The 26,950-nt window shown below is 41.2% G+C and overlaps 1 protein-coding gene across 40 annotated transcripts in view; it reads right to left on the bottom strand.

Moving 5' to 3' along the window:
* The window catches only part of LOC106868309 (uncharacterized), a 311,641-nt gene that overhangs the window by 15,344 nt on the left and 269,347 nt on the right, over window positions 1–26,950 (bottom strand). For 36 of the 40 annotated variants that reach the window (XM_089358046.1, XM_089358049.1, XM_089358057.1 and 33 more), the window contains 14 exons: window positions 25,578–25,757; window positions 24,604–24,795; window positions 22,400–23,365; window positions 21,298–21,643; window positions 19,965–20,140; window positions 18,881–19,099; window positions 18,182–18,355; window positions 16,007–16,202; window positions 15,003–15,225; window positions 11,529–11,549; window positions 6,523–6,664; window positions 4,868–5,079; window positions 3,510–3,804; window positions 2,142–2,351 (listed from right to left, as the gene is read on the bottom strand). In XM_089358046.1, the coding sequence (XP_089214172.1) occupies window positions 2,142–2,351; window positions 3,510–3,804; window positions 4,868–5,079; window positions 6,523–6,664; window positions 11,529–11,549; window positions 15,003–15,225; window positions 16,007–16,202; window positions 18,182–18,355; window positions 18,881–19,099; window positions 19,965–20,140; window positions 21,298–21,643; window positions 22,400–23,365; window positions 24,604–24,795; window positions 25,578–25,757 (3,552 nt within the window). The remainder of the gene's footprint in view (window positions 1–2,141; window positions 2,352–3,509; window positions 3,805–4,867; window positions 5,080–6,522; window positions 6,665–11,528; window positions 11,550–15,002; window positions 15,226–16,006; window positions 16,203–18,181; window positions 18,356–18,880; window positions 19,100–19,964; window positions 20,141–21,297; window positions 21,644–22,399; window positions 23,366–24,603; window positions 24,796–25,577; window positions 25,758–26,950) is intronic. The other 4 variants (XM_089358048.1, XM_089358052.1, XM_089358058.1 and 1 more) reach the window with 1 other exon arrangement.

Genomic DNA, 26,950 nt, shown 5'->3' with positions numbered 1-26,950 from the left:
TGCTGTACTCATTTCCAACCCTCACCTTACTGGCAGCATCTCTGTACATGGCTCGCACAGCTCTCACTAACCATTCTTCTATCCCAAGTTTCCTCATTGACCACCAGATAAGGGATCGGGGGACCCTGTCAAAGGCTTTCTCCATGTCAACGAAAGCCAGGTACAGAGGTTTATCCTTAGCTAGGTATTTCTCCTGCAACTGTCTCACTAGAAATAAGGCATCAGTAGTGCTTTTACCTGGCACGAACCCAAACTGCATCTCATCTAAATTGATTCGCTCCCTAATTAGTTGGGCTATGACCCTCTCTGTAACTTTCATAACCTGATCTAACAGCTTGATGCCTCTGTAATTATTTGTATCTAAAGCGTCCCCTTTACCTTTGTAGCAGTTGACTATGATGCTGCTACACCAGTCATTGGGTATGACTCCTTCGTGTATCACCTGGTTCGTAATACGGGTGACTAGGCTATAGCCAACACTGCCAGATATTTTGAGCATCTCTGCAGTGATTCCTGATGGGCCGGAGGCTTTCCCTGTCTTCATACTCTTAATTGCTTTATCTACCCTGGTACTATCAACTCGGATAGCTGGTCCCTCTATTGGGTCGATATACGGCAGGCTCTCTTTCTCCCATTCATTCTCTTTATTAAGCAATCTATCGTAGTGGCATCTCCAGACCTCTTTCTTTGCATCCTCATTTAATGCAAGCGTACCATCATCCATGCGAACACATTTCTCTCCTACAACATCACTATTCTCACTCCTACACTGTCTTGCAACACGAAATACCTCGAGTCTTTGGTCCTCACGGCGCAGAACATTGGCAAATCTTTCCTTATCTGCTTCCCCTCTGGCTAAATAAACCTGTCGCCTAGCCTCCCTTCTGGCACATTGGTACAATTCCCTGCTACCACCGTTCTTCCAGTCCTTCCAAGCCTGTTTCTTTTGTCTAATAGCCCTGTCTACCTCCTTGTTCCACCACCTACCTCCTTGTTCCACCACAAATATAAGAATATAAGAATAAAAAAAGACAAGAGGAACAAGGCTGTCAACATTGTATTATGTGTTGGCAAATCATCATCATTTAATATCAGCTTTCCCTGCTGGCATGGGTTGGACGGTTTAACAGAGGCTGGTAAGATCAGGAACCACACCAGGTCCCATTGTTTCATTTGGCTTGGTTTCTACAGCTGGATGCCCTTCCTAATGCCAACCACTTTACAGAGCGTATTGGGTGCTTTTTACGTGACACAGTCTTACTCGCATTGTTTTGAATTAACCATGGATTATTTCCCAGCTTTGAGATTTCAATGATGTGACTGTTTATTTTTACAAAAACACTGCAGAATAGTTGGGAGAGGTCAGATCTGGCTGGTCTGAACATAAAACAGGGAGAATATTTTGGAGCCAGTTTAAATGCTGAAGGGTTAATAGGAATACAAATTTATCTCACTAATTAAACTGATAACTTGAAAATCAGTAAAAGAAACCAATAATTACAATTCACAGAATTTCAGTTAGAAATACAACTGGAGAGGTGCGTAGCTTAGTGGTTAGGGTGTTGGACTCATGATCGTGAGATTGTGGTTTCAATTCCCGAACTGGGCAATGCGATGTGTTCCAGAGTAAAACACTTCATTTCACATTGCTCCAGTCCACTCAGCTGGCAAAAATGATGATGATGTATATAACAAAAACTGAGAAATATACTTAGGCGCAGGAATGGCTGTGTGGTAAGTAGCTTGCTTACCAACCACATGGTTCCGGGTTCAGTCCCACTGCGTGGCATCTTGGGCAAGTGTCTTCTACTATAGCCTCGGGTCAACCAAAGCCTTGTGAGTGGATTTGGTAGATGGAAACTGAAAGAAGCCCGTCATATATATGTATATATATATATGTGTGTGTGTGTGTGTGTGTGTGTGTGCTTGTGTGTCTGGGTTTGTCCCTCTAGCATTGCTTGATAACCGATGCTGGTGTGCTTATGTCCCCGTCACTTTGCAGTTCGGCAAAAGAGACCGATAGAATAAGTACTAGGCTTCCAAAGAATAAGTCCTGGGGTCGATTTGCTCGACTAAAAGGCGGTGCTCCAGCATGGCCACAGTCAAATGACTGAAACAAGTAAAAGAGAGTAAAGACTCACCATGACAACTTTCTGGTTTTCTAGCTGACGTGACATCTCTTTCACCTTCCTGTTGTTGGCCAGTTTCTCATTCTCAGCAGTGATGTACCGTTCCTTCTCACGTTGGCGCAAGGTCTGCAGCTCCAGCGTCAGGCTGTGCTTCTCTGCTTGCAGACGAATGGTGCGCTCCTTCTCGTAGTCGAGCTGTCGTTGCAGATCACTTTGCTGGTTCTAGACAATAACAACAACAACAACACTGGCATTAGCATCAACAGTTATACACATGAGCAAACAAGGAAATTGCAATGTAGTCCTTCAATCTGCTAGAAATAACAGCAAAGTCTCCCTCAAATTACACTATCATCTCAAGAAAAAGAAGAAGAAAAAACACACTGGTTAATGTAATCCTAGATACACTGTGTATGAAAAACATGACAGGATGGTCATGACTGGAATGTCTTTGAACATAGGTCTACTGAATTACAGTTGACACTAGGCCACACTTTAAACACAACTTCTTAAAAAAGGCTACACAGAGAGGACACTGTAGTTTTAGATACACAATGTCTGACAATAAAGGAGGGATAGACAAGGATGGAAGATACTTTGATCATAGACCTCCTTGATCAGGACTAATATGGAGGGAAGGAAGAGTGTAAGATTAGCAACAACCAATAATGCATTTGTTTGTTTGCAAGGATGAGCTGAAATCCCACTATGGGATAAGAATGACAAGCCATGACCACCACTACAACAACAGCAGGAAGAACATCAAGAACATGTTTGAATGTTGGGCCTCAGGGAGGCCCAAGACCAGTGACCAAGACGTTTGGTGATATGCTGTGCTTGAGAAGACTCATCAACACGAGTGAAATTGTAATCGTGGCCATTGCTGGCACCTTTGAAATCATAATCGTGGTCATTGCCAGTAGCATGATCTTTGAATGTTGGGTCTTATGGAGGTGAGGGATAAGGTGGTGAAGCATGATCTTCGAATGTTGGGCCTCAAAGAGGCAATGACAAGTGACCAAGACCATGGCAATATGCCACGCTTGAGAAGACTACTTAAGCCAAGTGAAACCATAGTCATGGTCATTGCCAGTGGCACATGAAAAGCACACATTACACTCATGAAGTGCTTGGCATTAGGAAGTGCATCCAGCCATAGAAACCAACCAAAATCATACTGGAACCTGGTGTAGTTCTCCGGTTTACCAGTTCCAGTCAAACCATCAAACCCGTGCCAGCATGGAAAGTGGACATTAAATGATGATGATGATGATGATCACAACCACTGCCACATCAACATAACAAGAATACCTCCACCCCCACTACAATCACTACTATCACCATCACCACCACCACCACCACATCCATTAAACATCTTACCTCAAAGATGTCCGACTTCACTTTGAGTTTGTGGAACTTGGCTGTCTCCTTCTCCAGAGATTCTTTGACTGATTGGTGCTGAGCTGTGAGGGACGAGATCCTTGTCTGGTGCTCTTCCCGTACAGAGTCCAACTGATGCTGAAGGTCTGACACACTGCTTCGCTCAGTCTCCAGCATTCTCTGCAGATCGGTGATGGTCGCTCGATCCCGTTCGCACGTGTCCTGCCGGATGCTGCACACTTTGTCCAATGACTGCTTCAGTTGAATGTTGAGATTCTTCTCCTTGGTCAAGTTGCTGAAAGAAAATAAAACAGAAAACATCAATGGAATAAAGAACGGTGTAAAACAAAGTCAAATGATCAATTTATTTAGCCCCAGAACAGACACATGACCAAAGGCAATCCAGTCATGGCCACCAACTTCTTTTTTTTTCTTTTTTTCAGCTATTTATTATATCTTGGATTACGTTATCTTATTTGTCTTCATAATATTTTTAAATGGTGAATCATGATTTAAAGGAGATTTGGCTGCTATTTTTAGCAGGTCAAGAGCTTGTAGAAGCTCCCACTATCCCATGGATCCATCAGTTGATCATGGCAAATATAACACCACCAATTTGTGTCTGGGTAGATGCCACATCCCATCATCTCCACACATCTGTGCAAATCAGACCGAAGATTTTTCTCCAATTATTTCTCTCGATAAAAGCATTTTAAACTGAAATATTAATTCATAAAGTAAAAAAAAAAACAAACCATGTTTTGTTTTGCTTTTGCATCCACTTCCTTATTTGTAACTTGAATTCCCTTACCATTATCGTAGCATGAATTTTGAGGGAAGAGCTACTGTTGGTGCTAACAGAAGCTTTTTGCTTCCTATGAAATTTAGGCCATCAGTGACATTCCTCCACTGTTCTCAACTCCAAACTGTCTCTTCTTCCCTCTCCCAGATCTTGTTAGTTTTATGACTTCGCTTCAGTGACTTTGCCTTTTTCTAAGTAGGCCTCTGAAAAGAAGGGGTTCATATAAGTCTGGTCTCAGTCCTTTGATCTGTCAAGCATAGGAGCCTTCCAAGGCATTAGCACCCCACTAGCTAAACTCTCAGGGTCACTGAAGCATACAAGCCATAACTCCACAACAAGGACTGGACCTTCTGGCGGCTACAATTGATACAGCTAACCCACAGACTCAACTGATATTGTATTCTATCAAAATGAAGAAAACATTTCTCAATTCTCGACAGAAAAAGACATGCATGTCACAAGATATTTTGTCTGATTCTGCAATGTTCTGTCTAACAAAAATACAACCATGAAAACATAGAAGTTAGCAACAAAATCAAGTTGTTAAAGGCCTCACCTGGTAATTTGCTCATTCAAGGACTGTTCATCAGCCAATCGGGAGTTTAATTGGGCCACAGTGACATCATATTTGGCAGTGATAGATTGGCACCGTAGTTTCTCAGCTTCTAATTCCTGTTGTAGGGAGAGGTTTTCAGCTTGCTTCTCTTGAGTTATAGCACTTGACTCCTTCAGCTTCTCTTTTTCATTTTCCAGGGCCAAATACAAATGCTGCACGGAATATACATCACATACACATAAAAGTGGGTGTGTATATATATATATACATACACAAACATGTTGTCCTTTAGTGGACAGGCGTTACAGGGGAGATAATCATTTCATAATATTTGGCAGGATTAAAAATTTGAATTTAAAATCAAAAAATAAGGAAAAAGATGCATAAAACAAACATACTAAATATTTATTTTCTCTTTTAGTTTATGTCTTACAAAGTTCTTGAAATTTCTAATCAACAATAACCATATACAGCTCTAATTCATCCTTTATACACACACACATTGACATACACACACACACATATTCTTCATAAAAAGTGTCACACCGTAGTAGTAGAGGGAACCTGTGGAAGAGGTAGAGCCAGAAAGACCTGGGATGGGGTGGTGAAGCCAGGCCTCTGAACGATGGGCCTCACCGAGGCAATGACAAGTGACCAAGACCTTTGGAGATATGCTGTGCTGAGAATACCCGGCAAGCCAAGTGAGACTGTCACTGTGGCCCATGCCAGAGAAGGATAACCAACCCATTTAAGAGTACCCTTGAGTCATTGGGCAATACACTGCGAAGACCTGTTGAAGCAAGGGAAGTCGTTGTTGTGACTGATGACAGTATTGCCTGATTGGCACCTGTGCCGATGGCACGTAAAAAGCACCCACTACACTCTCGGAGTGGTTGGTGTTAGGAAGGGCATCCAGCTGTAGAAACTGCCAAATCAGATTGGAGTCTGGTGCAGCCTCCTGGCTCGCCAGTCCTCAGTCAAACCATCCAACTCATGCCAGCATGGAAAGTGGACGTTAAACAACAATGATGATGATGATGAACCCCTGTAGGAGAGAAAAGATTATTACTACTAATACTATTACCTGTGCTACATCTACCACAAATACTGCTACCACTGATACAGTTACCGAACCTCTCATCCGGCAACCTTGGGACCGGAGGTGGTCCAGATTTCTGGACACTGGCTAAATATATACCGGAAATATAAAATAAACAACAAAATGTAAAGAACAGAATTGTCCAACATGTACAAATTAATACATTTCTAAAGGAGTCACACAGGAACTGGTGTCATGTGACACATATGCCACGGAAACCAAAATCAAAGCGGCCGCGTGGCAAACTACTACAGCCTGTGAAATTCAAAGTTAGCCAGTTTCAAAAATAGCTGGATTTCTGGATTCCTGATAAGAAGTTCGGTACCTGTATTACTCCCACTACACAATATGGTTCCCACCATTTTCATCACCACTACTACTACTATTGCATAAGCTGCTTCTACCAGTGAGGCTGAGATAGCCACTACTATGTCCACTACCACTGCTATCACCATCATAGGACTTCTCCCATGATTAAAAAAACCGCTCCTTAATACCAACACTGCCAATAAGGAACACGAGACCACAAGAAACAATGCACAAATTTACGACTCACCTGGTATTCAAGGTCACGTTCTTTACCCAGTTGACCGGTGATGTTTTCAAGGTCATCTTGAAGATGGTGAACATTTTGTTTCTCGCTCTCAAGCCATTCGGTTAACTCTGTCGTACGGACTTTCTCTTCTTCCAAGGCGACACTAACAATGGTTAAGTTACGCTTAGAATTATCATGCAATCTTACAACAATAATTACAATCATCAAAGTCATAATTACAACAACAATAATGATAATTTTGACACAAGGCCATGTATGTAGAGAGAGGTGGCAGTTAATTAGAGAAGCTTCATAATCTGATTGGTACTTATTCAATTAAATCTGGAAAGCTGAAAAGTGAAGTTAGCGTCACCATTATTTGAAATCAGGACTTTAGGGGACACAACTACATATTGTAAGGCATTTTGTCTGCTACTTGAATAATAATCATAATAATAATCTAGGTACAAGGCACAAGGCCTAACATTTTGAGGGAGGGGGCCAGTCGATTATATCAATCCCAGTATGCAACTGGTACTTAATTTATTGACCCCCCAAAAGGATGAACGGCAAAGTTGACCTTGGCGGAATTTCAACTCAGAATGTAAAGACAAACGAAATACTGCTGAGTATTTCGCCCGACGTGCTAACGCTTCTGCCAGCTCACCTCCTTACTTCAAAAACAACAACAGTAATAATAAGGATCCTTTCTACTAAGGGTCCATACATATACATACACACACAAACATACATTACTCTAATAGATATTAATTCTTGATGATATGTGTGTGTGCATGCATGCATGTGCATATGTGTGTGTATGTACGTATATATATATATAAATATATATCATCATCATCATCATTTAACGTCTGTTTTCCATGCTAGCATGGGTTGGGCAATTTGACTGAGGACTGGCGAACAAGATGGCTGCACCAGGCTCCAATCTGGTGCAGCCATCTGGTTCACCAGTCCTCAGTCAAATCGTTCAACCCATGCTAGCATGGAAAGTAGACATTAAACGATGATGATGATGATATATACATGTATATATATATATATATATATATACACACACACACACACATTGAAAAAAAAGAAACAGCATTAATGTCACATATTCACAACAGAAAGCAACATTGTCAATGACAATGCTAGCAACAACAAAAACAACAGCAACAAAGATAAGTGCAACAATGTGCAAGAGATCCATTGCTGTGTGCAAATAACTAGGTTAATGTTTGCATCACAGCCATTGCATAGATGGATGCAGTCTATATGAATGATGATGTGCACACATACATACCCAAATACACACACACTTACATATACTCATGTGTGCATGCACACACACACATGTGTGTATATGGGTTTGGGACTAGATACTTTCCATACTTAGAACCAGTTTGACTCTGCTCCACATAAAGTTTCAGATTTGAGGACAACTTCAAGATAGGTTGTAGGTGCTAAGCCTCTATTGGTCAGCTCAGGTCATATGATATTAAAGCTGTGAAAACAACCCCAGCTATTTTATTTACTTTCAGGCCCACATGTTCAGATAGAAAGTTGGCACCATTTCTGGTACCTGCTTGAGGCATAATGTGTTCAGTGATGTCAGTTCATTGTAGCGGGTACCACACATTGAAGGGTGGGATGTTGGAACAGGTCAGTAACCCAGTCACTGCTCAGTATAGCATTAACCCTTTCGATTCCAATTCAGCTGAAACCAGGTCCGGCTAGGACTACAAATGTCTTGTTTTCAGAAGTTCTGAATTAAAATCTTCCACCAAACCTTCGTCACAATTTATGTTCCAAACACTAGCTTAATGATAACTAAGTTATTTTACTAAATTCTTTGTTATATTTAAAATCAATTGAAAGAAACATGATGTATTTCAACAGAAATACGGTAACAAAAGGGTTAATATCATCAGTCTTTAATGCAGGAGTAACCAAATTTGATGGTGTTGGGTAAAAAAATAAGGTTTGATGACTAATATGAGGGGTCTGGAGTCTATACATATCCAGCCCAAATATTCTGCCTGTTTTATATTCAAATTGGCCAAATTCAGCCTCTCACACCTATTCTCAAAATCATTCAAAAACTAAACAATCACATCATCAAAATCTCAAAGCTACAAGATAATCCACGATTAATTCAAAACAATGTGAACAAATAAGCATTACATTTGACAGAGTAATCTGAATGCTAAAGGGTTAAACACCCTGTCCTTGAGTGTGGCACAGCTAGGCCTAGGGTAGTATATCTGGATTATCAGCTGTCAGTGGCATGAAGTTCATTAACAGGGAATTCCTTTGATGGTAACAATAAGATAGGTCACTTTTCAATTTGGCTATTCTCACATAAAGACACTGGCGTTGCCCTCACAGGCCTAACACCTACAGGTCATCTTGAATTCATCTCAAATCTCTCACTCTTTTCCTGGCATCTGATGAGATGGACTTGTCCTATGCACCCAAGAAACTTTACATCGTCTGGAGCTAAGTCAAAATGTTATTAATATTTACATGTAATACCGAGCAAATGTGTTCAATGTTCATTTGTCCACTCATATATATATATATATATATATATATATATATATATACGTATGTACATGCTTGCATATACATGTACACAGGTGCATACATACATATATATATATATATTGCAGAAGGTGACAAGTAAGTTCAAAAGAAGCCCTATCTGGCCACATAGATTAAAGAACTCAAAGATAAGCCCGAGAGTGGTCCAACAAAATTTTGTCAGACTAATGAATACGTATGTGTATGCATGTATGCATACATACATAAATATATATTTATATGTGTGTGTGTGTGTGTATATATGTAAACATATATATATATGTGCATATATATATATATATATACATACACACATACATGCATATATATATTCAAAGAAACACACACATACACATAAAATGCTTGTTTATAAATATAAAAAATTATTTTTATATACACATAAAATATTTTTTAAAAAAACAGCAAAAAAAGGCTACAGTAGCAATGATGACAACAACAGTAGCAACAGCAACAGCAGCAGTGTTGTTTATGCTCCAGCTGGTAATGGTGTGAGTGCTGGTGAAGTGAATTCTGATTGCAATAATAGCAGCAGCAGCAGCAGTAGTAGTAGTAGCAGTAGCAGTAGCAGCAATGTGTTCAAAGTCTGGTAGAATGCTATAAAGCCATGTGATTCGATCAGCCTTAGCGTATTACTGTTAAAGGGTAGGATTTGAACCTTAAAGATGGAGAGATGGAACCAAATACTAGAAAACGACTGGTCCCAAACTCATTTCTGCCATTCACCTGCTTTAATAATAATAATAATAATAATTCTAGTATAGGCACAAGGCCTGATATTTGGGGGAGGGGACGAGTCCATTACATTGACCCCAGTACTCAACTGGTACTTATTCCATCAAATTTGAAAGAATAAAGGGCAACGTTGACCTCGACGGAATTTGAACTCAGAACATAAAGACAGGTGAATACCACTAAGCATGTTTAATAATAATAATAATAATAATAATAATAATTCTTTCTAGTATAGGCACAAGGCCTGAAATTTGTGGGGAGAGACTAAGTTGATTACATCGACCCCAGTGCATAACTGGTACTTGTTTTATTGCCCCTCAAAAGGTTGAAAGGCAAAGCCAACCGAGGTCAAATTTGATCTCAAAATGTAAAGACGGAAGAAATGCCTCTAAGCATCTTGTCCGGCATAATAAAGAGTCTGCCAGCTTACCAACACCACCACCACGACCAACAATAAGGATGATTTCAAATTTTGGCACGAGGCCAGCAATTTCTGGGGGTATTTGAACTCAAAACATAAAGACATACTAAATGCAGCTAAGCATTTTGCCCAGCATGTTAACAACTCTGCCAGCTTGCTGTCTTATATAATAATAATAATAATAATAATAATAATAATAATAATAATAAAAATAATAATAATAATAATAATAATAATAATAATAATAATAATAATAATAAAAATAATAATAATAATAATAATAAAAATAATAATAATAATAATAATCCTTTCTACTGAAGGCACAGGACCTGAAATTTTGGGGGCAGGAACTAATCAATTACATCGACCCCAGTGTTTCACTGGTACTTAATTTATCGACCCCAAAAGGATGAAAAGCAAAGCTGACCTCAGTGGAATTTGAACTCAGAACATAAAGACAGACGAAATACCGCGAAGTATTTCACCCGACATGCTAATGTTTCTGCCAGCTCGCTGCCTAGCCATCTTGATTGATGCTTGCAATACTTTTCAACAGTGTTCATTCCAGCCTTCTTCGGGTGTCTTGAGATTCACCACTCTGACTAATACATAGAAATACTAAAATAGAGAAATTCTTCATCTCAGAAATATAGAATTGTATCAGAGTGCAAAGCCAGAAGGAATGCAGCTAAGCCATTTGTCTGGTGCACTAACGATTCTGCCAACTTGCCGCCTTCCTAATTTCTAATGCTGCTGCATGAAGAAATTGCCAAAGCCACAGACACACAAGGAGAGGGTGGGGGTGGAAGACAATCACACAAGACAGAGAGATAGAGAGGGAGGTAGGAGAACAAGGAGAAAGGAGAGCAGGGAGAACAGGGAAGAGGGAGAGCAGGGAGAAGGGAGAGCATGGAGAAGGGAAGACAGGGAGGGGGAGACAGTGAGAGTGAGGGAGAAGTAGAGAGAGAAAAGATTGAAAGAGAGAGAAGGGGAGAGACAACAGGGTGAGAGAATGTGAGATTAAAGAAAGAGGATTAAAGAAAAAATAAAGGCAGTGAAGGAGAAAGAAGAATAGAGAGGGAGAGAGAGAGACCAAGTGAGAGAGGGAGAGAGAGAGATCAAATGAAACAGAGGGAATGATAGACCAAGTGAAAGAGAGGGAGAGGGAGACATAAGGAGAGAAGTCCTTTCAAATATAAAACAGCAAAAAAAAAAAATAACTAATCAAAAGAAAAAGTGACTGAGGCTAGTGTGGATTTGAACTTACAGCATTTCCTCCCACAAACACCTGCAGAGAGATAAGTCAGACACAAACATAGTGACAGTAGAATTTACAAGAAACACACCACTCCACTGGGTGTATTGCACACAAACAATTCGTTTTGTTAATTATTAGTAAATGGAAGCAGTATTAGTACCAAAAGATAATCTCTTTATATCCAACTTAACACGGATGCCTTGGGAGAGCACCAAATACTGTGTTATTAGTCTAGAGAGATCCTCTCATGTAGGAGTTCATACTGACTGGCATGCACTGATGATTTGCAGTAGAATGAAATCAGGAGATACAAGAATTCCAGTGCTCATAGTAGGCAATTCTCTTCAGCTACGATCTACGAGGGTGAGTCAAAAAGCAATGCCATTTTGTTTAGGACAGGTATAATTACCAACAGAGGAACATGTATCATACATCAAAATGAAGCTGGTCCTCTGTGGATCACATCCCTACTTCTCAACATAGTCACCGTTTCTCTCAATAGCAATGTTCCGCCTTCGAATGAGAGCATGTATCCCTGTCCCGTAAAATTCTGTTGACTGTTCTTTGAGCCACTTCTTCACTACAAAGTCAAAGAGACACCTTTTTTCGAAGGCTCGTAACAGGTGATGAAACATAGGTTCATCATTATGAACCGGAATCAAAGAGGCAGTCAATGGAATGGTGCCACTCTATGTCACTACCACCAAAAATGTTCAAGATACAAAAGTCAGCTGGAAAAATCATGGCAACTGTCTTTTAGGATGTTCAAAGTGTCATTCTGGTCGATTTCTTGCCAAAAGGAAAAACAATAAACTCATAATATGCTTCATTTTCATGTATGATACATGTTCCTATGTTGGTAATTATACCTGTCCTAAACAAAATGGCATTACTTTTTGACTCACCCTCATATGTGTGTGCTTTTATGCACCAAATGTCAAGATGAGATGATCTCCCAAGACTAATTATGCAACTTCAGTGTTCTAACAAGGCATCCATGCTTTGTTGGATAGTTTTTTCATAGGTTTTTTTTTTTTGCTTGTTTGTTCTTTTTCTAATAATTAGATGAAGAAAGTCAATGCCACATGGTTATTCTGTGTCTTTTTTTCTCAGACTGGACACCTGACCCAAATGCTTGCTGTAAAGTAGAATCTGCTGACAGCATCCAAGGACCAGATGAAAGATGCTGTCCACCACTACCTTATGTAATTTAATGTAGGGGTATAATACATACTACAGGCATTATATACAGGTGTGTGTGTGTATAGATAGATAGATAGATAGATAGATATGTTGATAGCTAGCTAGTTAGATAGATAGATAGATAGATAGATAGATAGATAGAGAGAGATATATATATATATATATATATATATTACAGGCATCACATATAAATGTGTGTATTTTATATATGTTCATGAATCAATGACAAAATAACAGGAATTATATAATCACTTTCATTAGCTTACAGCTGTTTCAGCTATTAGAAGTAAGAGAACTCAGAGGTGAGTACTTGTGCAATGTCTTATAGCTTTCTCGAAGCCTCTGAAATGAGTCCACAAACTGCACTACTCCTTATAGCAGAAACAGCTGTAAGCTAATAAAGTTGATTATTCAACTCCTATTCTTTTGTCATTCATTCATTGATATTGCACTCTGTACTCACCGAACACTTTTCTCTAAAGAATAAGTGTACTGAGTTTGACCAACTGCTCATTAGTATTGCTACATCTATGCAAAATCATAATATATACACACATGCATACATACATACATACTTATATGTGTATACAAAATCATAAAGAGCAAATGATATTGTCAAAAAAGAATTTTTAATTTCAAATGCTCCGTTTGTCTTGGTTCTAGGAAACGTACACCACATTTCTGCATGTCACGACAGGATGGGCCTCTAACTGTAAAATACTGCCATACAAGACCCATCAAGCTCATGCCAGCATGGAAAAATGGACGTAAAATAACCTTTTCTACTATAGGCACAAGGCTTGAAATTTGGGGGAGGGGGATAGTCGATTAAATTGACCTCAGTGCGTAACTGGTACTTAGTTTATCACCCTCGAAATGGTGAAAGGCAAAATCGACCTCGGCGGAATTTGGATTTAGAACATAAAGTCAGAAGAAATGCCATTAAGAATTCTGACCAACATGCTAATGATTCTGACAGCTGTGGTAGAAATAGTGGTGGGAGGGAGGGGAGAAATACCAGGAACCTTAAGGAAACCCAACATCTTGCCTTGTACATCAGACCCTGACATGGAAAACCTCAACAGAGGCGGAAGAGAAGAGAAATTAAAAATAGTTAGAGGCAAGACATTAACCCTTTCGTTACCGTATTTCTGTTGAGATGCTCTGGGTTTCTTTCAATTAATTTTAAATATAGCAAAGAATTTAGTAAAATAACTTAGTTATCATTAAGCTGGTGTTAGGGACATAAATCGTGATTAAGGTTTGGCGGAAGATTTTAATTCAAAACTTATGAAAACAAGACATTTGTACTCAGAGCCAGAGCTGGTTTCAGCTGGGTTGGTAACGAACGGGTTAAAGCAGAGCTGAAAGTATAAGGACCCAGCTGGAGAAAAGCAGAAAACACAGCTCCGGGTTGAGAAGAGTCAAGAAAAATTATCAAGGGTAAATAATTAATTGGGAGAGAAGAGATTCATTAAGTTATAAATAGTCATCATCATTCATCTGTGTTTTTCCCACGTTAGTGTCAAATTGCATCAATCCTTACCTTTCCCAAGGATAACATGGATGCACATACAACTGCCGGTCTTCCATGAAATACCTTTTCAAGACCTGTGCCTCAGAGAGGACTTACCAATGTAGACAGACCCCTAATCTCACAAGACGGTGAACCCCAGATGTTTTAACTGTATTTATGATACCAAAATTGCAATATAGAATTCATCCTTCTTGTGCAATTTAACTGAAAATGTCACTTGCAAGGTGGCATTTGATACTTGGCACTTTATCCTCCTGCTATCATCATCATCACCATTTAATGTACGTTTTTCCAAGCTGGCATGGTTCAGATGGCCCAACAGCAACTGCCAAGCCAGAGGACTGTGCCAAACTCTATTGTCTGCTTGGCAGGTTTTTTTAGTCTTTCCAAATGCCAACCACTTTACAGTGTGTTGGGGGCATTGGCACCGGTGGGGTTACTAAGTAACTTGCATGAGAAGATCCCCACAACCAATGAGGGGGTAGTATCGAGAGAAGTGGCTTCGATCCGGGTGATGAGAGGTTAAAGTACGACCGAGGGACAGAAACAGGTGCCTTACTATAGCCACTTAAAAAATTAAGAAACAAACAGGGGACAAGTAGGGGGCATGTTCTCATCCCACCCCCTACCACCACATAAGTAATTATATTTTAACATCAACCCACAACTACTGTTAACATTAGTAGTTCTAACTGTGATGTGATGAGTGAGATGAGGGGACTGTTGAACTCTGGGATACTTACATGAGGGAGAGGTAGCGGCTGTGCTCCTGTTCAAAGGCATCTTTCACTTTGGCTATGTTCACCTGCAGGTTGGTCACCTCCCCGTTTAAGTCCATCGCATGGGCCTTCGATTTGGTCAGCTCACTAGCCAGCTCCGACGTGCGCTTCCTCTCCATTTCAATGGAAGAGTGCAGGTCATCCTGGATGACACGGGACTGCTCCAGGCGATATTCCAGCAATTTAACTGAAATGACAGAGAGGGAGAGAGTGAGAGAGAGAGAAAGATAGACACACAGAAAGTGTGGGAGGATGTGTGAGAGAGAAAGAGAGATACAGTGTGTGTGTGTGTGTGTGTATGAAAGAGACAGAGTGTGAACATGTGTGAGGGAGAGGGGGGAGTGAGTCGTAGAGATAAATGGATTGAAAGGTAGCAGGATGGAGAGATAAAGCGAGAGAAAGACAGAGAGAGAGAAAACAACCACCACAGCCACCACCACCACCACACTACCATCACTACAGCCACTACTACAATAACCATCACTATCACAGCATTTATGATCACTACTATCACCATCACTACTAAACCACCAGCACCACCACCACCACCACCAGTACTATGATGATCACCATTACAACAACCACCCCCAACAACAACAACCACCACAAACCTAATGACCACAACCCCCACCATTACCACTGCGACCCCTGTAACTACAACCACTACAACAATCACAATCGAAACGACCACAGCCACCACCACCAAGGCCACAACCCCCATCGATGTCTCAAACAGAATATATCCCCCAGTGGTTTTCAACTTTTTTAATTTCTGGGTCAGATCTAAAACCTGGATTTTTTTTAGGGATGGGCACCAAAGGATGTAAAACACAAGTCAATTGAAGAAAAATTTGTAATATTTATAGAGGGAAAAACCATTGAGGGCCACCAGAAGGATGCTTGAGGGTTGCATGAGGCCCTGGGAGCCGCGGTTAAGAACCGCTGGTGTGCATTGTGTAATTACTTACTGTGTCTTTGCAGCTGATCTTCCCGTTTGCATCGTTGTCTCTCCAGTTCTTGCAGTTTGTCGGTCAGTTGCTCCTTGTCGTCATGGTGTTGCAGTTGCATGATGGCCAGTTTAGCCTTCATGTCTCTCACTTCGGACACCAAAGACTGACGGTCAGCACATATCACTTGCTCCAGTGAAGCTTTCTGCTGGCATTCCTGCAGAGAATAAGGTACATGGTCAAGTTAAGAATTTTGTTTGCGTATGGTTATGGACATGGGTACACATACACACACACACTTGTGTATATGAATATGCACACACACACACACACACACACACACACACACACACAGGTGTGTTTATGGATACATACATACACACACATACAAACACAAAGTTATGCAAACAGCAGACGAATCTTTCATATATCATCAAGTACAAAGCTAATGATTGATTCCTTTTCAAAAACAGGTTCATTATATCAACATCAACATTGAACTCCCATTTTCCATGCTGGCATGGGTTGGATGGTTTGACAGAGACTGGAAAGGCTAGGAATGGCTCCAGGTTCCACTGTCTGTTTTAGCATGGTTTCTACAGCTGGATGCCCGTCCTGGATGCCAACCACTTCACAAAGTGTACTGGGTGCTTTTTACATGGCACCTGCACCAGTGAAGTCACCAAATAACTTGTAAGACAAAAATCCCACTATTGAAGGAGGCTTTGCACTGATGGGAATGGCTTTGTGGAAAGCAATGAGAAGTTCAAAGTACAATGGAGGGACAGGAACAGGTGTCTTGCTGAAGAGGAGATACATGGCAGCTACCATAGTGGAGGAAAGAGAGAGGGGGAGAGAGAGATGTCCTCAAGTTATATGGAGGTACGAGGGTGAGTCAAAAAGTAATGACATTTTGTTTAGGACAGGTATATTTATACTAACACAGGAACATGTATCATACATCAAAATGAAGCTGGTCCTCTGTGGATCACATCCCTACTCCTCAACATAGTTACCGTTTCTCTCAATAGCAACGTTCCATCTTCGAATGAGAGCATGTATCCCTACCCTGTAAAATTCTATTAACTGTTCTTTGAGCCACTTCTTCACTACAGTTTTCAGTTCCTCGTCATTGGAATAATTTAGCGCCTTCAAAGTATCTTCTCTTCGGTGCCACAAAAGAGGGTTTGAGACGCAAACATTATTCCAGTGACGAGGAAGTGAAAACTGTAGTGAAGAAGTGGCTCAAAGAACAGTCAACAGAATTTTACGGGGCAGGGATACATGCTCTCATTTGAAGGTGGAACATTGCTATTGAGAGAAACGGTGACTATGTTGAGAAGTAGGAATGCAATCCACAGAGGACCAGCTTCATTTTGATGTATGATACATGTTCCTGTGTTGGTAATTATACCTGTCCTAAACAAAATGGCATTACTTTTTGACTCACCCTCTCCGTACACACACAACTCTACATATTGTTTAAGCCCCAACATTAAGTCAACCTTGACAAAGGACACCTAAGATCAAAGGCATTCTAACCATGACCATCCTGTATTTTTGTGTATCATAATTATTGAGGGAAGTATGGTTGTGTAGTTGAGAAGCCTGCTTGCCTAACATGTGGTCTCAGGTTCCATCCCACTGTGCACCACCTGGGGGTAAATGTCTTCTGTCATAGTCCTGTGCCAACGAAACCCTTGGGAGTGGATGTCATGGCGTGAAACTGTGAAGACATGCGTGTGCGTGTGTGTGTGTATGTGTGTGTATTTGAGATTAACCATGAAACCTGGGAAATGCAAGCCTAAGACCATCCTGCCTGGCAAAGCTGCACCAACAGAGGTTCCACCTCCGACAAACGGAACAGAATTGCTGGGGCACAAAAGAAACGTAAACTATGCAAGTCCAGGGCCAAATCCTTCGATCCCAACAGACCACCAGTGCCCAACCTGATGTAGAGACTTCCAAACACACATCCGACTGATTGGTCACACACAGACACACCAAGTCTTGTCTTTATCTCCCATGTGATGTCCTTGGTCATTGTCGACAACGATGGACGAGCTAAGAATAATTTGTGTGATCCCTTTTCTAGGGATTGTAAATGAGTCTCATTGTCATACATGCAGGGTTCATTGATGTTGTTGTTGGTGATGGTGATGGTGGGGTTTTTAATGACACTAGTTTATGGCTTACCTGTTCAATGATCTTCTGCTCAAGTCTCTGCACGGCCGATAGATCAGTCCCATCGCTGTTGATAAGGACGTAACTCCTCAGCTCAGACAGCAACACGTCTCGCTCTCGCATGAACACATGGCTAAGGGTGTGCAACAATTCCCTGCGCCAGTCAACATTGGTCGAACTCAATTCCTGAAAGCACACAGATAGAAAAAAAAAAAAAAAAGAAAGAAACATGAGATGGAAATTGTAACAATATTAGGAATTTGCAAAAAAGGAATTCTAGAGAATTGCATCATCATCATCATTTAACATCCGCTTTTCCTTGCCTGTATGGATTAGATGGAATTTACAGAGGCAGATTTTTTCATATATATATATATATATGTATATGTATGCATGTGTATATGTTTGTGTGTCTGTGTTTGTCCCCCCAACATCGCTTGACAACCGATGGTGGTGTGTTTACGTCTCTCTAACTTAGCGGTTCGGCAAAACAGTCCAATAGAATAAGTACTAGGCTTACAAAGAATAAGTCCTGGGGTCGATTTGCTCGACTAAAGGCAGTGCTCCAGCATGGCCACAGTCAAATGACTGAAACAAGTAAAAGAGTAAAGAGTAAAAGAGTAAAGAGTAAAAGAGTAAAGAGTAAAAGAGTAAAGAGTAAAAGAGTAAAGAGTAAAAGAGTAAAGAGTCAAGAGTAAAAGAGAAACTCACCCAATCAGGTGTTGCTAGTTGCTGTTCTTGGGCCAAAAGTTCTTTGAGGGCCTGAATGGCAGACAGCAGTGTCTGTCGTTCTTTCTCCCAGGCTGTACGCAGAGCCTCAATGTCAATGTTTCTAGCAGTAGGTTTTGGTGTGGTGTGGTATCGAATGAATTGTAGTTCAGACAGCGTCAGTGTTTGAATACCCTCTTTCTGAATACGGCTTAATAACACCTTCAAGAATACAAAGGAAAAAACAAAAAGAAAGAATTAGGCTTTGAAAACAATATATGTATTAGTTTGGCTGTTATTGCAGAACAGCATAAATGGTGGAAAAAAATCAGAGAAAACAGCTTGCATATATAAGATCTCGCTATGTCTCTTTATATGCATCAAGTTCAAATCTTAACAAGCTAAACTATGTATTTTGTCCTTGTGTAGGGATGTGAGGGCCAATGAAAGAAATACAAGTCAAACAGGAATAGAAAACGGTTTGCTATAACTGATGAGCTGTGCTTGAGAAGACATGTTGAGTCAAGTAACATCAAAAAACCAAAATCAAAAGCAAATCAAAATGGAAATTATAGATGTGGATGGTGCCAGTGCCGCCTGACTAGCACCCATGCTGGTGGCACGTAGAAAGCACTATTCAAGTGTGGGTCAGTGCCAGTGCCGCCTGACTGGCTCCCCATACCGGTGACACATAAAAAGCACCCACTGCACTCTTGGACTGGTTGGCATTAGAAAGGGTATCCAGCTGTAGAAACCTTGCCAGATTAGACTAGAGCCTGGTGCAGTCTCCTGACTGGCCAGTCTTTAGTCAAACCATCCAACCCATGCCAGCATGGAAAATGGATGTGAAACAATGATGATAATGATGATGACTCTTCCTTTAAATCTGTGGTCCTCAAAAGAAATCTGTATCATGAAGATTATCTTTTGCTAATTCAGTTCATGCTGGAGCACCACCTCAAAGGTGTTTTAATTGAAAACCCTGTGTTTTTTTTTTTTTTATGGGGGCCGGGGGAATCATGTACTTATTCTATTTCATATATATATGAAGATCAAAAGACTTTGTGAAAAAGCTATAAATTGTTACCTTTAGGTGTTCTTGAATCTGTGCATCATTGGCACCGTAGAGGGTCGCTTCAATGTTTGTTTGTTTCGTTGTTGTTTCTAGCTTCTGAAGACGTTCATTTGGCACGACTGTACGAAACTCAGGAGATTCTACAGAGGTAGCACCCCAAACCACATTGGTGGCACCAAATCCAGAAGCTGTAACACAAGTGAACATGTAAAGATTATATATATCTATTGGTTACTGGTGTGTGTGTGTGTGTGTGTGTGTGTGTGTGTGTGTGTGTGTGTGTGTGTGTGTGTGTGTGTGTGCATACAGAGAGAGAGAGTTAACGGTAGATATGAATGTATACAGTAGCACGGAAATGATTATGGAAGTGTGTGGTATATATGGAACTATAGGAACAAATACATAACATCTTCTGTATGTCTCTGTGTAAATGTGTATATATGAATGCACACACACACACAAACACATGCACACACAAACACACACACACATGCACACAAACATACACATATATCTATCTATCTACAGTGTGTGATGGGTAAATTGTCACCATTATATATTTTTAATTTCATGCATGTACATTGTTTGTTTTTGATTTTGTAGATTACAGAGTATAGTAGGGTCAGTTGGGCACCATCAGTGAGAAAAACAGCACCATGATGCAATTCACTCTGCCAGAAATTTCGAAACAACTTGCTGTACTGCTTGGCATTTGCACTGGAAACTCTAATACGAATTTTTCAAAGTGTTTGTGTGTCAATCTGAGGACAGTACAGAAGATTCAGAAAGAGTTGGAGGAGTCTAATGGTGGTTACGAAGGTAGATCATGGTGTTTGAAGTGATCACTAGTGATGGTGACAATATGCTTCCATTCATCTTCCCACACGGAGGCCTACACACGGAGGCCTACACCAAGTGCCTGGGGACGTAGTGATGTCGTGGGTCAAGAGGGTGGCTGCACATACACACACACACACACACACACACATACAACATGCTTCTTTTCAGTTTCCATCAACCAGATCCACGAACAAGGCTTTGGTCGGTCCAACGCCATAATATAAGTCACTTGCCCAAGGTGATATGTAGTGGCATTGAACCCAGAATCATGTGGTTGGGGAGCAAACTTCTTACCACACCCCCATGGCCTGCACCTGTGAGGACCATTTATCACCAACATTTTTGTTTGCTTTTAAATAATATCAACAAAAACATGGGTTTTCAGATAATAACCACCATACTAGGGAGAAAAATGCAGAGCTGGGGAAATAAGCAAAAATATGGATAAATTTGATAGTAAATAAAATAAAATAAAATAAAAACAAGAAACAAAGACAATCCTCACCTCTTCTGTCTGTTTGGCTCATGAGTGATGATGACGACAGTTCTTGTAGCATTTCATCAGATCGTACTCTTGTCTGTTGGTTGTCAGACATTTTTTCCAATATTCCAATCTGCTGGGCTGCTTTGTCGTGGCACAGTTGCTCCAGAATGGTACGCATCGATAGCAGCTCATTGTATACCTGTTTGATGTGACCGATGACCCTCTCCTGTGTGATGGTGCTACTTTCATCTGCCGATGTACCACTCGTGTCCAGATTCTTTTCCTCCAGCTGCCCTATGCGTAGCTGAAGCAAGGATCTGGTTTTCTCCAGTTCTGACTCAAGACGGTGGACAAGAGTTTCTGGTAGCTGCAAGAATTTAGTGAAAAAGGAAAAAAAAATGGAAGGTTTTTTAATGGTAAACCTGAGATAATGAACAAATGTTGGTGAAGATGCTGTACTTTAAATGCCAAAACCTACACTCAATTGCATGACCTACACTCAGTATAAGTCCCTGTTCAATAGCATAGATCACCTTTAGTGACTAGTTCAATATCACAACCTACACTCAATGTCAATCTATACTCGATGTCATACCGTCAATGACAAAACACTCTCAATATCACACCGTCAATGACAAAACACTCTCAATGTCACACCGTCAATGACAGAACACTCTTAACGTCACACCGTCAATGACAGAACAATCTCAATGTCAAACAACTTACTCAATGTCACAGGCCACACTCAATGTCACACAACTTACTCAATGCCACAGGCCATTAGGTTGTTCCAAGGTTAAGTGGAAGACAGCTGCCCAAGATGCCATTCAATGGAACTGAACTTAAAACTATGACGTAGCAACACTAGTTCCTTAACAACACAGCCATGCCTGTGCTTTGTGACATCAGGTGTATCACAGATCACATTCAATAGCAGCACACAGCCTCAGTACCCTAAATGCAGAGAGGCTCACCATGAAGGTCACCTCCTGATCCCTACTTTCACAACATTAAACACCAAAGATGGTTACTCTCTTGATATTTGATGCATCAGAACACCAGTTTCTCTCCCCCAATCTACAACAATAACATAACTGAAAATATAAGCAAACGAGTCTCTTACCTGAGGTTTCATATTGACTGTTTCAGTACTTTTGATTGTATCCTCAGACAGAGGTTTCTCTTGATGCACAGCTTTACTACTTGAACTGTCTGTCTGATCCTCATCAAAGGAATTGTGATGTTGGCATATACGAGTCATCTCCTGAGCCCTATTAACCAGCTGGATTTGTGTGTCCATCAGGTGATCTCGGACGGTCTGCAGTTCCGTCTCTTTACTGACCAGCTGTTTCTGAAGGTCGTCCACCTCACTGCGAAGCACCACAATTCGGCCCTCGGCCTTTGTGGCTTCAATCTGCTCTTCACCGAGCAATGTGTGGTACTCCTGTTTCGAGCTGTGATATGACGATGCCGACTTCTCAAGCTGCTGCTGCAGCTGTTGCAGCATGCTGTCCTTTATTTGCAGTTCATTCTCGTAACTCACAATCTTTGCCTCCTTCGACTCAATGTCAACTTGTGATGCTTCCAGCTTTCCGAGCAGAATGTTGATTTGCTCGGAAAGCTGGCCACCATCTTCTGCAGTCTGCAAGCTCGAGTCCTGCATCTCAGCCTCCTGCGAGCGCACCTTTACATTAGCCTCAACCAGCTCCATCTCCAGACGCTCCACATCGCTCTCTCTCTTCTGGATTTCCTGCCACAGGTCCGTGAACTTTGATTGGATCACCTGCGTGTCTTCCAGAGACTGAAGGTTGCTAGGTTTCAGCTCTTCAGACTCCAATTTAAACAGCTTCTTCTTCAAATCGTCAATGTGATTATCATTCACCAACTTCATCTCCCACGCCTCTTGCAACTCCGTTTGCAGCTGCTCGCATTTGCTCTGCAACTGGTCGGATTTCTTCCTCTCTATGTCAACAGACAGGCGTAATTGACTAAGCTGTGTGTTTCGTTCCTGCAGTTCTGTCTGTAGGTTCTCGATTTCTTTAGACTTTTCTTCAGTCACACGCTGGGAAGTTTCGAGATCTGACTGCAACTGGTTAAGAAAAAGGAAAAGAAAAGAAAAAGGTTTTTTTAAATAAAAATAGGCGTAGGAGTGGCTATGTGGTAAGTAGCTTGCTTACCAGCCACAAGGTTCCGGGTTCACTCCCACTGCATGGCACCATGGGCAAGTGTCTTCTACTATAGCCTCAGGCCGACCAAAGCCTTGTGAGTGGATTTGGTAGATGGAAACTGAAAGAAGCCTGTCGTATATATGTATTTGTATACATATATGTGTGTGTGTGTGTTTGTGTGTCTGTATTTGACCCCCCAACATCGCTTGACAACGGATGCTGGTGCGTTTACATCCCCGTAACTTAGCGGTTCGGCAAAAGAGACCGATAGAATAAGTACAGAAATATGGTAACAAAAGGGTTAAACACACCAGAGAGAGAGAGACAGACAGGCAGAGAGAGAAAGACAAAGAGACAGGCAGAGAGAGAAAGAGAGAGAGACAGAGACAGACAGAGAGAAAGACAGAGACAGACAGAGAGAAAGACAGAGATAGACAGACAGAGAGAGAAAGAGATAGACAGTCAGAGACAAGCAAGAGAGAGAGAATCCATTTGTAATATAACAGAGCTAACAGCCATTCAAATGGCTAACTAATGAGGGAACTTCAATGTGATGAGTTCACCTGCAAGAAATAGCAACCAAAACCCTACTACTGTCACTAAATGGCACTCAGTTATGAAGACGAATGTTCCAAGTGCAAGTGGCTGAGTGCTCCACAGATACAGCTACCCTTAATGTAGTTCTCAGGGAGATTCAGCATGACACAGAATGAGAATAGGCTGGGCCTTTTGAATTACAGGTACTTCTCATTTTTCCAGCTTAGTGGACTGGAGGGATGTGAAATTAAGTGTCTTGCTCAAGAACATATGATGCTGTCAGGTATTGAACTGACAACCTTACAATCATGAGCTGAATACAGTAAACACTAAGACACACACCCTCACACTATTACCACTGCTATTACTACCACCACCACTAATACTGTTGGGTCAACCACGGTCTTAACATGGTCCCTCAATGTGCTAAGTCACATCCAACCATCTGGAAAATGGAGAGAGACAGATCTTGTTTCAGACAAATAAGAGGTGAGATGGCCACAGTTGGAACCCCTTTGATCATAAGTTAGCACCACGACAACCATTGACAACAACAACAATTTAATTGAAGCAATGTCTAAGTCTACCTTAGAATCTAAAAACAGAAAGGCGCATGACTTACCTTGGATACTGTGGCTTTATCGTCCTCTTCTTCACATTCCGACGATGACCGTCTGGGGCTGCTGCTGGCGTCTACAGAATTGCTAGCTGTCACTTTGTTGTCCACTACAGACTTGTTGAGGTTGTCCAGACGGATTTTGCACTCGTCCAGCTCAGCTTGGACCTTACTCTGTTCTTCTTCCCTCAGAAGGAGCTGCGAAAGTAGAGACAGAGAGAGAAAGAGATTTGGTTTCCAATCAATATTTTGGAGCAATTTCAAGAACGTTTTTGTGACTTCTGCTATCAGCACAGAAGCCAGATGGATATCTCTTTAGACTCCATCCTCAGCATATGACTGGTACCATTGTACATCTGTTTTCCATGCTGGCATGGGTTGGACAGTTTGACAAAGGAGCTGACAAGCCAGAGAACCACACCTGGCTCCAATTGATTGCTTTGGCATAGTTTCTATATCTGGTTGCTCTTCTTAATGCCAACCACTTCACAGAGAGTACTGGGGGCCTTTTATGTGACACCGACAACCCTACAGGGTCACCAAATGCCTTGCAAAACCATAAAAAAAAAAGACCCTCAACTGAGAGGGGTGAGAGTTGTATTGAGTGGGTGTGGCTTTTTACATGAACTCCAGTGCTCAACAGGTACTTATCTTATCAAGCCCTTATGATGAAAAGCAAAGTCAACCTTGGTGGAATTTGAACTCAGTACATAAACATGGATGAAATGTTGCTAAGCATTTTGCCCAGCATGCTAACGATTCTGCCAGCTCGCCACCTTAATGACAGAAGTAACAATGGCAATGATAATAATAATAATCATCATCATGGAGATGGTTGTGGTGGTAGTAGTGAGGATGATAGAAAAGATGATGGTGATGGTAGTGTGAAGATGATGATGATGACGGTTGTGTGAAGATGATGACGGTTGTGTGAAGGTGATGATGATGATGGCTGTGTGGTGAAGATGTAAAGTGCATACCTCATTCTGCAAGTCGTCCACCTCAGCCCGAAGCACAAGGGTGCGTCCCTCCTCGATACTGATAAGTTCATCCTTCTCCTGATGCATCTTCACCAGGGTCATGTAGCTCTTCTCGCGCTGGCTGATCTCCACAGCCTGGTCATGGGACTTCTTCTCCAGATGATGAAGCTGTTCCTGAAGCTGGAAACCATCAAAACAGAGATTATTAGAGATTAAACAGAGAAATACTGAAAGGACAGCTACGGATTGGATGCAAGTACACAACATTATAAGCGGTGGGCATGTATGGCAGGAGAGGAATCCAAAATATAACACAACTAGAAACAAATACTCTTTTACTCTTTTACTTGTTTCAGTCATTTGACTGCAGCCATGCTGGAGCACCACCTCTAGTTGAGCAAATTGACCCCAGGACTTATTCTTTGGAAGCCTAGTACTTATTCTATCGGTCTCTTTTGCTGAACTACTAAGTTACGGGGACACAAAGACACCAGCATCGGTTGTCAAGCGATGTTGGGGAGACAAACAGAGACACACACATATATACGATGGGCTTCTTTCAGTTTCCGTCTACCAAATCCACTCACAAGGCTTTGGTCAGCCCGAGGCTATAGTAGAAAACACTTGCCCAAGGTGCCACACAGTGGGAATGAACCCGGAACCATGCGGTTGGTAAGCAAGCTACTTACCACACAGCCACTCCTGCGCCTATACTGTCATTTGTTATTTGTTTCAGCCATTGCATTGTGACCATGCTGGAGCACTGTCTCGAAAGGGCTCAGCTGAACAAATCAACCCCAGTGTTTATTTTTCCCTAAGGCTGATGCCCTATTTTACTGAAACCCCTAAGATACAGGGCTGTTAAGAAAAAAATCAACACAGATCGCCAAGTGGATGAAAACACAAACACACACACAGCAGGCTTCTATACAGTTTCTGTTTACCAAATCCATTTACAAGGCTTTGATCAGCCTAAAGCTATATTAAAAGACACTTGCCCAAGGTGCTATGCAGTAGGACTGAACCCAAAACCACATGGCTGCAAACAGCTTCGTAATCACACAGCCATGTCACGGAGATATAGAGAGCCTGTGGAAAGTGTGGGTAAAATGTATCCCTGTAGTTATAGGTGCATTAAGAACTATCCCTAAAGATGGATAGAGGAAATAAGCATCAAACCTAGTTAAGTGCAGCCCCAGAAAACAGTATTATTAGGGGACAACTAGGATACTTAAGAAGGTCCTTGGCATCTAACGTTACTTATTGTACCCTGATGTTAGGAATTTTTTTCCAACAATCTAATCTGTTGTGTGTATATGAAGTAATAATAATAAAAGAAGTGAAATAGAATCAGTGTGTGTGTGTGTGTTAAT

The sequence above is a fragment of the Octopus bimaculoides genome, chromosome 9 (assembly GCF_046866305.1).
Source record: "Octopus bimaculoides isolate indiv1 chromosome 9, ASM4686630v1, whole genome shotgun sequence".
In the NCBI taxonomy this organism is placed as follows: domain Eukaryota; kingdom Metazoa; phylum Mollusca; class Cephalopoda; order Octopoda; family Octopodidae; genus Octopus; species Octopus bimaculoides.
This window is presented reverse-complemented; position numbering and strand designations above follow the sequence as displayed.